General features: G+C 40.0%; 1 protein-coding gene and 1 pseudogene across 3 annotated transcripts in view; one reads left to right on the top strand and one right to left on the bottom strand.

The window, feature by feature from the left end:
* The window catches only part of Itk (IL2 inducible T cell kinase), a 73,007-nt gene extending 57,793 nt beyond the window's left edge, over positions 1 to 15,214 (bottom strand). The window contains exon 1 of one of the 3 annotated variants that reach the window (XM_004836493.3): positions 14,938 to 15,214. In XM_004836493.3, coding sequence (XP_004836550.1) covers positions 14,938 to 15,075 — 138 coding nt within the window. In that variant the 5' untranslated portion in view covers positions 15,076 to 15,214. The other 2 variants (XM_087194913.1, XM_087194912.1) reach the window with 2 other exon arrangements.
* Positions 8,824 to 10,778, top strand: LOC147822985 (protein kinase C iota type pseudogene; annotated as a pseudogene).
* Positions 15,215 to 15,624: the final 410 nt, after the last annotated feature.

The raw sequence follows: 15,624 nt of genomic DNA on the forward strand, positions 1-15,624 counted from the left end.
AAGTAGGGGAGGGAAAAAAAGAACAGAGTCGCAAGGTTCTCCTCAGGAGAGCTGGGAGCTGAGGACCTGGCCCTCCTGCCCCCTCCTATGTGTGCTTTTCAAACCTGACTCAAAATTACAGCCACCTGAATCCTCCTATTTCTTGTTCAAAAAGAAGCCACCACTACTCTCCCCAAGGAATGTTAGTTACTTGCTCCTGTACTCAGAATCTTTTGATGTCCCGTGATGCTTTGTTATCTACTCTTTGAGAGTGGAGACTTTCTATTTAGGTTCATTTGTGTTACTCTAACCTCCATTGGATCTGTGTCTCATTTCTTTCTTCCTCATTGCTTTTCTCCTTTTCTGCTTTTATTCTGTCTACAAACAGTTGGATGAATTTTATGTGCAAGACTGTTGTAGACTCTGATAACGTAGTCTTCGGCAAAGTGGATGCCTGCCCTCAGAAAGCTATTGTGTAATGGAGGAGGTTGTGGGGTAAATGACATTAATGTAATAATAATAATAATAATAATACACGGGCAATGAAGAGCACTTGTTACTATGGCAGAACATAGCAGGAGGCTTTGACCTAGTCTAGGGAATTCAAGGAAAGCTTCTCTAAGCAAGTGACATTTAAAACGAGGCTTTCAAGTTGAATACAATCTGGTGTGACTGGAATTTAGATGGGAGGAAGAGGGATGTGACCTGTGACAGTGTGGTAAATTCCAGTGCCTATCTTTGGGTAATAGGAAAAATGCTGAAACAACATGTCACTTCTGATGAAGGTCATCGGGACTTGGTCACAGTCATCCCGTGAAAGCTCATGCATGCTGCCACGTGGAGAACGGAGTGCTGGGGCTGGAATGGTGGAACAAAGAGGCTATTCAAGATGGTCCCAGGTAAAAGGAGTTGGTGGCTTCCACTAGGAAGGTAACTGTGGAAATCCGGGCAGATTCTAGAGGAACTTACGGAGATAAATCTGGACAAAGCTTTTGTTTCTTTTTAAACACAATGGAACTCCCCACAATGAATGAAGACCAAGATCTGTCCTGAAATCTTGGAAATAATTGAACTCACAACATACTTCATTTCGAGGTACCCACGTACCCTCAGGTGGGGATTTTCCAGGCCACCGTCCACATTAAGGACTTAAGAACAAGAACATATCACACACTTTGTAATAACCCAATGGAGTTCCCGATTACCAAGGAGTAACAACTGTTACTAGAAATAAGTACCATTTCTCAGGGAGCTGTGAAGGCTCTGGAGACATAAGGGGTTTCAGGCAAATTACTTAAACTCCATTTCCTGATATATAAATGGATATTTAATACTTCCTAATTTACAGGATAGTTTAGACAGAGTAATCTTCATTTAGAACACAGTTTGACACATACAGCAAGTGCTCAGTAAATGTTAGTTACTATCTCACTATTATAGAATAATGGTGGCCTCTATCTCATTAAAAAGAAATAAGATCGAAGCGCAAGGACCCGAGTTTGATCCCTAGTACCAAAAAAAAAAAAAAAAAAGAAATAAGATGAAGGAACATTTAATCACTTAAAATGCAAATGGTTTTTTAGAGGCTCTCACAATATTAAGTAGTTTACACAAAGTCGCACAGCGTACATGGTGAAGCTGGTCTCTGATCCAGATCTCTCTGATATTATAAGCTGTATTTTTTACCAGAAGGCAAAAATGCTTCCAAAAGCAAAGAAAGGGGACCATCTCCTCCCCTTCCTGACCCCTTGGGAAGGGAGCACGCTGTAAGAGATGGCTCTGCTGCTGGATCAGACTGTAGGCTAAAGAAGTGGAGACCCTCACCAGGACACTGGCTGGCATGGTGACCTTGAGTGTTTATTCTGTCCCACATAAACAATAATGATTCCCTTGCCATGAGAAGCACATCAGACTTGATCCTTAGGGAAATGTTTCCTGGTCTCCCAAGTGTTTTTCAGAAGATCCAGGTGGTGCTTGGGGAAAATGTGAATAATAATCACCTTACCATGTAGCAGTGAGTATTAGGTCGTTAAATATTTTTCTCATGATTTACTGATCTCTTGGGGTAGGCAGTATTAGGGTCCTTACTTTACAGATAGGAAACAGAGGCTTAAAGAGGTGAAATGTCTCACCTGTAACTCTTCCTCTAGAAAGTAAGAGGGGCAGCATTTGAATCCAGCTCTCCTTGGCTGCACTGGCCTCACCCAGCTGTGGTTCTTGTTTCCATCTTCCTGGCCCTTCCGTTCTGTGCTCATTAGGTGCCCAAGGCCATTTTTCACTTTTACCCCTTAAAAGGATCTTATATCAGTTACATGCAATTAAGTGTATTGCTTAGTTGGCAACTACCTGTCTAAAGATTATTGGTACTTAAGCCTTCCAATAATGGACTAGATTCAACTTTTACTGTTCCATGAGGGCAGATTGCTAAATTTTCAGATATTTGTGAACAGTAGATATCGTAGCTTGATATGGCCACGATAGGAGTATTTATACCAGAGAAATTGGCAAACGCTACGAATCAGTCTTCCCCCTGCTTCCTCCCCCATCACAGTGACTGTTACTCATTTTAGCATCACACTACCAGGTCCTTATCTGTCTTTGTCCTCTGTTAAAGAATTCCAGGTATCAGAGACTACTTTGCCAAGAAATTGGCAAGCAGAAGGGAGCATCTGTGATGTGCTTGCCTGTGAGTCACCATCTGCAACTCTATGGATCTTTCTGAGCCCTACAGCAGGATGGAGGAGCTCCCTGGCCCTCCTGAGAGCAGTTGCATAGCACACTGGGCAAGGGAAAGAGGCATCTGACTCCCAAATTAAATGCATGATAAAATAAAAGGATCATTGAATTATCAGAACATTAGCAAGAGGCATGGATGTTTAAAGTTAGAATGAACACAGCATAATTGCACAATTTGTTCTTGAGTATGGAGGGGGTTATTTTTTCATATGATGTTATAAATTCACAGATAATCAGAACTAAAAGGAACATAATTTTATAAATGCAAAGGGAGAAAAGAAGTTGAGATCCTAAGAAGGGCTAACCTAGGATCATGCCATTCATTTTTATTTTATTTCTTTTTATTTGTTAGTTGTTTGAGACAGGGTCTCACTATGTAGATCAGGCTGGCCTTGAACTTACTATGTAACTCAGGTTGGCTTTGAACTCATGGCACACCTTCCTGCCTCAAACTCTTGAGTGCTGGGATTACAGGCATGTGCCACCACACCAAGAAAGGATCATGCAGCTTATGATGCATGCATATTTCCCTACAAGCTTACATTTAGCCACAAATAGGAACTCAGGCCCCTGATCTTGGCTTAGTTTTGAAGAAATCTTAAGTTTCTCCCACCATTTGCAGTGAATACATTATGCCACTATGCCATTTCCTTCAGAGATGTGAAAATGGCTTTCAGCAGGTACTGAGTAGTGACAGGACCTGTGTTAAGTAGTTTATGTATTAAGCTGAACTATATGAAATTGCCACTGTCTAACCATATTTTGTCTGTCAAATGATCATTCCAAATAGATCAGCCTAAACACATTATCTCTCTGAGTCTTGGTCATCTTCTTATGACATGGATAATATCACCACACCTATTTTACAAATGGGAAGACTGAAGCTTTAATTCAAAACTTAAAAGATTCTTCCCCCTAAGTGTAATGCCTTTTATTTATGAATGATGTATAGCATACTCTTGTGTGCAAATTTATGACCCTCAACAATGTAATATAGATACAGCATATGCAATAATAATTCACACATTTTTCACAGTGACCTTGGAAAATTTTCTAATAAATCTCTATGATATTTAAAGAGAAACTTTAAAATATGTTATTTATGACTATTAAAGAAATTTGACATTTGTGCACATGTCCTCTTTATCTTACATGAAAACAGTACATGCTATAGCCAAGGGCTACCCAGAAAGAATTAAATATCCTGAACATTTTCATAATGCTCATGTGAGGAAGTGGATTAATCTTTACATTATTTACAAGCAAATTATAACCAGTGAAATCCTGAATCAAGACCAGCTGTATGATTATTTGCAAGTAATGTGCTGAATTCACTCTCAAACAGTTCACAAACAGCCATGCTGATCAGGAGCTACCAGTTCTAAATCAATAACATGATGCTGTATTGAGTCAGGAAAACAAATCAGTAAAAACCGTGAAATGGGGAGAGAGAGGCCTGGTGAGCAACGCTGAGGAGCGGACCAGCTCTGGGAGGTTGTGAGCGGGAGAGGTAGGGCGGGCCAGTGAACGAGCGAGCACCTCACCCTAGCAGTGGCACAGGGATCGGTTGCCTCGAGCCAAAATCATGGCCACCCCAGGAAAAGAGAACTTTTGCCTGAAAAGTTACAAGAACAAATCTCTAAATCCGGATGAGAGGCATAGAAGGAGGGAGGAAGAAGGATTACAGCTATGAGAGCAGAAAAGAGAGGAGCAGTTATTCAAGTGAAGAAATGTTGCTATAGCAGAAGAAGAAACAGAAGAAGAAGTTATGTAAGATGGTGGCTTTCATGAGGCCCAGATCAATAACATGGAGATGGCACCAGGTGGTGTTATTACTTCTGACATGATTGAGATGGTATTTTCTAATAGCCCAGAGCAACAACTTTCTGCAACACAGAAATTCAGAAAACTGCTTTCAAATGAACCTAACCCTCCTGTTGATGAAGTTATCAGCACACCAGGAGTTGTGGCCAGGTTTGTGGAATTCCTCAAACGAAAAGAGAATTGTACACTGCAGTTTGAATCAGCTTGGGTACTGACAAATGTTGATTCAGGAAATTCTCTTCAGACCTGGATTGCGATTCAGGCAGGAACAGTCCCCATCTTCATAGAATTGCTCAGCTTAGAGTTTGAAGATGTCCAGCAACAGGCAGTCTGGGCTTTGGGCAACATTACTGGAGATAGTACCATGTGCAGGGATTATGTCCTAGACTGCAATATCCTTCCTCCTCTTTTGCAGTTATTTTCAAAACAAAACCGCCTGACCATGACCCGGAATGCACTATGGGCTTTGTCTAATTTCTGTAGAGGGAAAAGTCCACCTCCAGAATTTGCAAAGGTTTCCCCTTGTCTGAATGTGCTTTCCTGGTTGCTTTTTGTCAACGACACTGATGTATTGGCTGATGCCTGCTGGGCCCTCTCCTATCTATCAGATGGACCCAATGATAAAATTCAAGCAGTCATTGATGCAGGAGTATGTAGGAGACTTGTGGAGCTACTGATGCATAATGATTATAAAGTGGTTTCTCCTGCTTTGTGGGCTGTGGGAAACATTGTCACAGGGGATGATATTCAGACACAGGTAATTTTGAATTGCTCGGCTCTTCAGAGTTTATTGCATTTGCTGAGTAGCCCTAAAGAATCTATCAAAAAGGAAGCATGTTGGACAATATCCAATATCACAGCTGGAAATAGGGCACAGATCCACGTAATCTCATAACACAGCCTTCCTTTTTGTGCTTTTATTGATTGGTAAGATTTTTTTTCTGTCAGCTTTTAAAATAAAGTTTTTATTATTGCTTTGAAAACCACTAACTTCCTATGGTGTTTCATAGTCTACTTATTTTTTCCTAGCTTACTGATTTTAAATATTCCCAAATTTTATTTAGGCCTTGGTTTTTCTCTGTGCCTTCAGTATTTGATGATGTACACATGATCCAAGAATATGCATGTTGTATTTTTAAAGGCTTTGATAGACTTCATGCTAAGCAGATTGGCTTTACCCTTGCCAAGTAAAATATTTACTTTGCAGTGGACCACGTATTAGATTGTTTCAGCTTTTCATGAAGTCTGGAGACCTGTTTTTCTTTAAATGGTTATGTGCCTTTTACTTCTTGCCTTTCTGTAAGTGGGAGCCTAACCTATGCAGAAGACAAGCAGTGGGCCAGCACGTTCAGCATAAGCCTTGGCTGAGACTGAACAGCAGGCTGGAAAAGATAGGATGTAGACTTTAGGAGACTTGGTGCTAAGTGGAATCATAAGGGTCATCTAATCTTACATGTTGGTGTCCTAATCTCCTCTTCTCATAGGAGCACTAATCACACTGCCTGAGGGCCTTATTTTAACTTCATTTCCTCTTTAAAGACCCTATTACCAAGTACATGTTGTGTATAAACATGTACTGCATATATGAAGTTTCAGTTAACAGCTACCTGTATGTACAACAGTGACCCCTTAAGATTTTATTGTCTAGTGACCTTGGAACCATTGTAGTTGTGTAAATACACTTTGCGACATTTATACAACACCAAAAACACTTAATGATGCAGTTCTCATTTTGCCTTCTTGAGTGATTCATAAGTGTATTACAGTCACATTCTAAGATATGAGTTTGGGTCATAAGTCAGACTCTGATGCCTCTAGACTTGAGTTTAACTGGCATAATAGCAACTAACTGGAGTAATATCAACTGGAGTAGTATCAACTAATAGTAGGTGATAGAGATAATAATGCAGTAGCTAAGAATATGTTAATAAAGAGCATAATGGTAGAAAACCATTATGTAATGGTTGAGAGAGAGTAATGGTTTAAGATATGCAGGCTCTGAGTCCAGGATTTGAACTGGGGTCTATTGTTTACTAGCTGTCTGACCTGCTTTAATTCCTCAAGTGCAAAATGGGAAAACTAGTAGTCAGAGATAGGCCCAGATTTTGCAGGTCTTGGAATTTACATCCCTCAGAAAAAGAATATAAAATTACCAATAAAAATTTTTGTATAAAAGTGAATATTTAAAATGAAAAAATAGTGCTCTCTTCGGCAGCACATATACTAAAATGAAAAAATAAATCATGACAAACTATATATTTTGAAATGCTTAAAATTGTATTCCAAAGCAAAAATGTGTTTAGAGCCACTCCAACACCACCTAAGGCAAGAGGAACTCTAAGAAGTCATTGTCCTTAAATTATTTTACTTGTGAAGTTTTCTTAAATCATATAAACCATGTGAAGACATTATTAGAATTGTTCTCAGAGTCTTTTAAAAAAGCCTATGCAAATGAAGTCCTGTCAGCCAAGGTACATCCTTTTCATAATGAACTTGCCTTGGCCAACAGCACCTGTGTCACAGGTGTGGTGACCAAGCTTCCCAGTTTTCCTGGTCTGGACTTTCAGTATGACACTGTGGTACTGAATATGATACCACCCTGGGTGAACTTGAATGAATTTCTCCCCCTACATGAGGTTACTGTGAGGAAGAAACAAACTTAGACTGATTTGGAATCAGCACAGAAATAGTAATTGATATCACGAGGGCAGATGAATGTCCCAAAGGGAAAAAAAACAAAGAGTGAGGAGCCATGACGGTAAGGACTGTGATAGTTTGGATCCTGAATGTCCTCCAAAGGCCTGCATGTTAAAGGCCAAGTCCCCAGGTGGACACTTTAAGGGGCAGGACTCTGGACAGTCTTGGGATCACTGGGACAGGCACTGGAAGGGACTGTGGGACCTGGTTCTTCACTCACTTGCCATGAAGGAAGTCTGCACTTCCACCATGGCGCACTGTGAACCCACGGGCTCAAAGCAATGCGTGAATCCATCCGGGACAGAAACCTCCAAAATTGGAAGTCAGAATAACCCTTTTGTCTTTAGGAGTTGATTTACCTCAGATATTTTTTATAGTAATGAAAAACAGATGAGCAAAAGAATCAAAAATCAAAACATACTTAGAGAACATAAAATAAAGAAACAAGGAGAATGAAAGAGGCTTGAGTCCCGTGGCTGGCTGCCCTTACCTGGGCCACATCACTAGCACTCCTGGCAGATGGACTCAGAATTGATTTCACTAAGAGTGAGACTAAGTCCGAAGGCCTCAACATCACCCAGAACTTCGGAAGCAGGAGAGGCTGCAGTCTTATGTCAGCGGCTGCAGGGAGGCAGCTGTGCACTTCCTGTGTTCACACCCTTCTACAGCGCCGAAGGCTGTTTTCATGACACCATTTACCCTAAGAATATGAATTGTTATTTTGCACGTAAGTGTCCACCTTGTGTAATTACAAAATCTCTGTGAGGAGGTCGGAGATGGCCCTGAAAGTCTCAAACTTCTAGTCTAAAGCTAACTGGCCTTGTGGTGCTCAGCCCCATTCTTTTTTAACATAAATAAATAAATAAATAAATAAATAAATAAACCCTGATTTATTTAGTATGAAGAAAAAGATGGGCCATAGGATTTTCACATCACAGGGGGAGCTTCAGTTGTGGAACCCCAAGACATGACCTCCCTTCCTTGGCAACATCTTCAAACAGAACTTGGAACCCTTCTAATGGGCGTCACAATCTAGTACCAACCGTCTCCCAAGCTCACTTGGCCAGAGACGGTCCACAGCGAACCTGCTGAGCTGCTTCTCCACTTCGCGAGGCCGCAGCCTCGGGACCCCAGGCAGAGAAAGTATCTGGGAAAGATTGAGAAGACGGCTGACTCCATCCAGGGGCCGCAGGCCACACTGCAGCAGCCACATGCCTGTCACAGACACCCCAGGGACGGTCTCCAGGGGAGTGACCACCAGGGACCTGTCAAAATCAAGGTACTCTGTGAAGTCTCCCTAAGCCCAAATACCAAAGGTACAGAAACTGGAAAGAGCCCAGGGGAACTATCACCAGGCCCAGAAACACCCCGTAGCTCTGGGCAGGTCTCCCCAGACCCGGGCACAAAAAACCTAGAGAGCCAAAGTCCGAGGGGGAGACTGACATCACAGCCAGCGGCCCCGAGAGGCACTGAGAAGCCCGGTGTACATCCAGCCAGGCCTGGCTGCCACTATCAGAAACAACTTCACAGAGAGCCTTGCAGAGTTCAGGCCAGTGTGGTCCCTGCAGGAAGTCACGCCGCACTCATTCTCTGAGCCCTTCCTGCCTGTTTTCCTGGGCAGCCAACCCGTCTATGGTCCCTTCTTCTCGGGCACTTCCATGACCCACACCTCTACCCGATCGGCCCTGATTTTGGGAAGAGGCATCTTGACAATATCTTTTGAGAATTCCATCTCCCTTGCGGCCTTTGTGATAAAGATCGAGATATGTGGTGTTTGGTCAATAAACAGCTTTTCACCACAGACTGGGTAGATGAGGAAGGAGACTCATACACTGTGTCACCTCAGGTGGAGTTAGAAGAGGCCTTTAGGCTTTCTGGACTAAAAAACTCATGTTCTCAAAATGAACTCTCAGTTCATATATCGCCTTGTATACCAGAACATCCTAAAATGCCTTGTCCCGGAGAAGAGAAATCCATCCACTACAGAGCTGCAGGCCACTGGAGAAAGCTGTGTTGTGCTAATGGCCACACTTTTCAAGCCAAACGCTTCAGCAGGCAGGCTCACTGTGCTGTCTGCACAGACCGTGTAGGGGGACTTGGCCGCCAGGTATATAAGTGGGCCAAATGTAAACTCTCGGTTCACAAGAAGTGCCACACACTCGTCACAGTTGAATGTGGGCAGCATTCTTTACCATCAGATGCCGTGATGCCAGTCGATCCATCATCCATGGCTTCAGACCCTGCACAGACAGCGACCCCACAGAACCTTGCAACTCATGAGGCTTTAGAACAAGTTGATGAAGAGAATGAGGCAGGGAACAACAGAGAAAGTGGCAAAGCTTCACCTAGTTTAGGTCTTCAGGACTTTGATTTGCTTTGTGTGATAGGCAGAGGGAGTTATGGGAAAGTACTGTTAGTCCACCTGAAAAAATCAGGTCATGTGTATGCAATGAAAGCAGTGAAAAAAGAGCTTGTCAACACTGATCGGGTACAGACAGAAAAGCACGTTTTACAGCAGGCCACTAATCATCCTTTTCTTGTAGGACTGCATTCTTGCTTCCAGACAGAAAGCAGACTGTTCTTTGTTCTAGACTATGTAAATGGTGGAGATCTGATGTTTCATCTGCAGCAACAAAGAATCCTTCCTGAAGAACATGCCAGGTTTTACTCTGCAGAAATCAGTTTAGCCTTCAACCCTCTTCAGCGAGGGATACTGTATAGAAATTTGAAATTGGACAATATTCTACTGGACTCAGAAGGGCACATGAGACTCACTGACTATTGCCTATGTAAGGAAGGCTTACAGTCCGGAGATGTGACCAGCACTTTCGGTGCCACTCCTAATTACCTGGCTCCAGAAATTGTAAGGGGGGAAGATTATGGTTTCAGTGTGGACTGGTGGACTCTCGGAGTACTGATGTATGAGATGTTGATTGGAGAGCCTCCTTTTCATCTTGATGAGAGCTCTGATAACCCTGACCAAAACTCAAACAATAATCTCTATCAAGTCATTTTAGAAAGAGAAATTCGCATACCTCGGTGTCTGTCTGTAGAAGCTGCAAGTGTCCTGAAGAGTTTTCTGAGCAGGGACCCAAAGGAACGATTGGGTTGCCACCCTCAGAGGGGCTTTGCTGATGTTCAGGAGCATCCGTTCTTTCAAAATGTCGACTGGGACATGATGGAGCGAAAGCAAGTAGTGCCTCCCTTCAAACCAAATATGTCTGAGGGATTCGGGTTGGACAACTTTGATTCTCAGTTAACTGAGGAACCTGTCCAGCTCACCCCAGATGATAATGACATCGTGAGCAAAATGGAAGGACACGAGTTTGCAGGTTTTGAGTATATCAATCGTCTTTCAATGTATGAAGAAGAGTGGGTCTGATCCTCATTTGTCAACTGTGCATTCTGCTTATTACTATTTAATGCTTGGAAAAACTGGTTACCAGCCTGGATTCAATGAACTATTTCATAACTGTCTAGAAGCTAATTTTAATTTATTTTTTGTAGTTATATTTAGATTAATACTTGATTCTTACAGTCTATAATAGGGACTATTGAATGTTTTTGTTGATAAATGAAAACATTCCATTTGTTGAGTGGAGACAGAAAGTATAATACTTTTTCTAGTTACGTACTATACAGGAAAATAATTTGTCTTTTAAGTAGAATGTCTTACCTATGCTTGTTGATCTCAAACCATATTACCTATACCTTTTGGACCCCAGTTTATGTAGTCTTCAGGGAATCCAAAAAATTATAACACTTTTAAATTAATCTGCAGAAAACACATATATATTATAGTTCTATCTCCTTAGTTAAGTTTTTTTATTTAGTAGGATAACACATGAAATACATAATAGAATTCATTTCAGGGGCAAAGTTCTTCAAAATATTTTTATCAAAATTACTGGTCAGTAATTTATTATTTAAAGAGTTACCAGATCTATAGCATTCCTGTGCTAGTCCTATTTTTATCCAAAGGACTTGAAAAGTAACCACCATTTTCTAAATAGGTTATAATGATACAATCTGAGCAAAATTTAATTTTAGGTACATTAGTTTTAAATTTAGAATGATTTAAAATTTGTAGGCATTTAATAAACTACATTTTTATCTTTTTTGAGGTACCCCATTTCATTAGAAATGTAACTTTTCCAAAGCTTTTAGATTTATTACCTTTTCTTCAATTTTCAAGTTTGAACGTAATAAAAACATAAAGGAAAATGTTTATAGGCATTTGCTTATTCATTTGTGAGCCATATATATTTCTCTTAATGTCTGGAACTTGTTTTAAAGCAAAAAGCATTATCCACAGCATAAAATTATAGAGAATTGTAACATATAAGAAATATGTTTATGTTTCTTTTATTTTTACTTTATTTTATTTTTTGGTACCAGGGATCGAACTTGGGACCTTGCGCTTGCGAGGCAGGCGCCGGAACCACTGAGCTAAATCCACGGCCCTTTTGTTTTTAATTTAAAGTACAGATTTTTAAGTAGTAAGATTGACTTGCGTATTTTATGCAGAACTGGACTACAAATATGTTTTTAACTATATTCTTTTTTTTTGCCATCTTTAAGTGTCACGCTAGTTCTTTTCATATTATATAGTAGGTCTTTCAAAACATTCACTGGGAATAAGGCAGTTTACAGACAGAATGGTTGGCATTTTGGTGTTCTCGGAAATAATTTATTTTGCATAAGCCTGTGGTCAGATCATTTTATGCATATGAAGCCTGGATTAATTTCAAGCATCTTGTTCAGTGCCGGAACATTTACTTTATAAATTTGTTTTGTTTTGATTTTTGTCATGTAGAATACTGCCTTGGTCATCATAATGTAATGTGTTTTTGTGTACCTTCTTTTTCATGTTAAAAATCTTTAAATAAAATGTTTAATAAACATCAAAAATAAAATAAAATAAAATAATAAAAACCCCCCATAAAATGGCCTTTGAAAAAAGGTATGTGACTGTTCTTTCAATATGAAGCATGAATTTTAAATGTCCCATTCATTAAAAAAAAAACAACAAAAAAACCCTGATGGATGCCATGTAATGTATAAGCTCTACAGGAGAATTCCTCAAGTTAAAAACTTGGCTCCTGGCCACCTACAAATGAGACCTTGCACATATTTAATTCCAAGTGCTTTTTGTTGATTGATAAATTATTGATCAGTGAGAATCTACGGAAGATAATTTTTTTACTTCTAAAGAGGAGGTGGCAATCCTATCCTAATTGTGTCATTTTATTGCCAGACTATTTTGGTTTGCATCTATGTTTCAAAGTGTAATGGACAGATGAAGAGTAAGCATATCTGCCCTTGTTCCCCACCTTAGGGAGAAAGCATTGTATCTTCTTCATTCATATAAGGCGTTTTTGCTGAAAGTATGGAGTACATGTCTTTGATCTGTTGAGAAGGTTCTGTTCTACTTCTAGTCTCTTGATAGCTTTTACCATGAACAGCTGTGGAATTTAGTCCAATACTTTTTCTCCAACTAGTGACAGGATCGTATGGCTTTTTCCTTTCCTCTGTTAAAATGATGACTTTTGGGGGTGGATCTTCCAATGCTGAACCAACACTGCCATCCCTATAATAAAACCACTTTCTACATACTGCCAGATCTGGCTTCCAATAGTTTGTTTTGTTAAACAAATTTCTATCTATGTTCATACTTTTTTCTTCTGTTATCTTTATCCAGTTTTAGTATTAGCACAATGTTGAGTTCCTAAAATGAGAGGAGAAATGTTCCTTCTTTTTTCTGCTTTAAATGTTTGATATACTTTATCGGTTAAAATGTATACAAGCCTGGCTGGGGATTTAGCTCAGTGGTTCCGGAGCCTGCCTTGCAAGTGCAAGGTCCCAAGTTCGATTCCTGGTACCAAAAAAAAAATGTGTATGAGCCTGTTGTTGTCATTTAGGTAGGTTTTCAAGCTAGGAATATACTTTCTTTAATAGGAGCTATTCAAATTTTATATTTCTCCCAGAGTTTCATTAATTTGTCTTCCAAGGTACTTCTTAGAAGTTGTCAAATTTATTTCAAAAAAGATTTTTGTAATATGCTTTCTATATCCTTTCAAATTCTATAAAATCTGTAGTAATGTCTCCCAGATCTTGATATTGTAATTTTAAAAATGTATAATTGATATTGTGTAATAGGAAGAAAAGGTCTAAAGGAGTAGGGGAAGTGGGAGGGGTAGGGGAAAAGAAAGAAGGGAAAAGAAAAAATATGAGAAAAGGAAAAAAATGGAAACAAAGTCTTTGCAAATAGGGAAGGGCGGAGGGGGTGAAGGGAGGGCAGGGGAATGGGAAAAAAAATAAGAACCAAGAGACTCATGTAAAGGTACAAGATCCCAATGATGAATCTAACCATATTTTATACCTAATATGTACCAATAAACTTAATGGGGAAAAAGAAAAGAAAAGGTGGCATATTATTTTACCTACAACTTCAGAAGGCCAAGCATCCAGAGGCCCATACCCAGCCTGACCCCCTCCAGGATTCCCTTCCATTAATGCTCCAAGCCTGGCTCTCCAATCACTCCAAACTTATGTGGACCCAGCAGGTCAGACGCCAACAAAGAATCAGAACACCTTTGTCTCTAAGTGACCACAAAACACCTAATATTGTTTCCCCTTTGGCAAAATATAAATGATAATCTCTGCTCTACTTCTCTACTGATGTAAAAATAATACAATGATTTAATAAGAAATCAAATATGCTTTGAGAGAAGACAGAAAAGGACTAAACATGCACCATTGCAGAGAAACAAAAGATTCCTGAAGAAGGAAGGGATCTTACAGGTTATTTCTGGTCCTTTCATTTTGTAAAGAGAAACCCTGAAGCAGGAGGTAGACATTTTCCCAGGCTCAATCGCTCAGTGAAAAGCACAATGTGATCTCCTGATCTCTCACCCAGTGCATTTCCTTCCAAGCTACATTGTTATGTTTATTAATTTTTCTTTTGCTCTCACTGATGTTATAGAATATGGGAATGGTTTTAGTTGCATAAATAAGCCTGGTCTCACTAAGCAGCCATGATCCTCTAGGTAAGGTGTGCTTGTGCACATGCAGAATACTTTGTACATGATACACTAGTCTTCTGGGGCTTTTTCCAAGGGATAAAGTAGCTTGGCATTATGCCTTGTAAATTTCAGACTATTAAATGCCTGGGGATTATTGTTTCAAGGTATCAGGCAGCATTGACAACCGAGACAAATAGTTGAATTCATAAAAATGTTAACATTGGATCTATCACTTAAGCATTCTAAATACTATTTCTTCTACTGTAAAATAAGGAAATCTAGCTAGATTATCCCTTGAGTCCCACCAAATACTAATATTTTATTAATCTATGACCCATAAAATGTAGCACATTTCATACAAAGTTCAAGTTCTACCCAATCAAAATTTGCCACATAAAATATTATTATAATTTAAAACTTAAATTTAGCTTTGTTTTAAAAAGCTGATGGGTCCAAACTTCCACTTCTCAGGGTCAAAACTGTCAAGTACGACACCTCACCTCTTGACTGCTTTCCACATTCTCCTCTGAGCACTCGTATTGTATTTTGGTTGTAACACCCAGCATGTTCATGTTGCATGTGTTCTATTTTATTCTGTGTATATCTTCTGGAGTCAGCCCAGTCCCAGTATAAAATACTATGAAAAAAGAAAACACAGAAGAATGTGGTTACATACCCCATGACGATCCTCGAAGTACGCCAGGCTAGTTTTGGTTAAAACAAAGAAACGGACTTTAAAATTTGAGGGAGAAGTTCTTCTCTTCTGTTGGGATTTCTTGATTAGCTGTTCTTCCAGGAGGATGAAGTTGTTCATGATCCAGTTCTTGAAAAGTGATGCGTCTTGGGCATCACCCCTTAGCACAATCAGAGGAAGCAGCTTCTGAACCAGAATTGTGACCAGGAGGCAGTTGATCTTCAGGGAGCCTCTCAAAGGCAACTTGCCTCCCGTGTTATCTTTCTATCAACCTTCAGCTGACATCGAGCTTCTCTTTTGATATCAAAGGCCACAACCACATCCTTTCGAAACTCACAAAACCCAGAGGCACATGTAAAAAATGTATATGCTCTTAGCTGCATGGTTTGAAAAAAGATATTAGAGGAAACTTAGACTCCAATGTGTATTGAGGACTGGATTTTAACTTTTATACATCCTGGTTTAGCCCCTCCAAGGGTTAAGACACTTGACACAAACGACAAGAGTGTGGCACATAGCTTCTGTTGCTGATGTAACAAATTGCCACAAATATGGTACCTCAAAGTAACACGAGTTGATTATCTTACAGTCCTGTAGTTTGGAAGTCTAACATGGGTCTCACTGTGGTGCTGTGGTCCTTTCTGGAGCATTGTTGGGGTAAGCTTTGTG

This window comes from Heterocephalus glaber, unplaced genomic scaffold, assembly GCF_053883595.1.
Source record: "Heterocephalus glaber isolate CG9 unplaced genomic scaffold, H.glaber_assembly_v1.0 deba00001606, whole genome shotgun sequence".
NCBI classification, from domain to species: Eukaryota; Metazoa; Chordata; class Mammalia; order Rodentia; family Bathyergidae; genus Heterocephalus; species Heterocephalus glaber.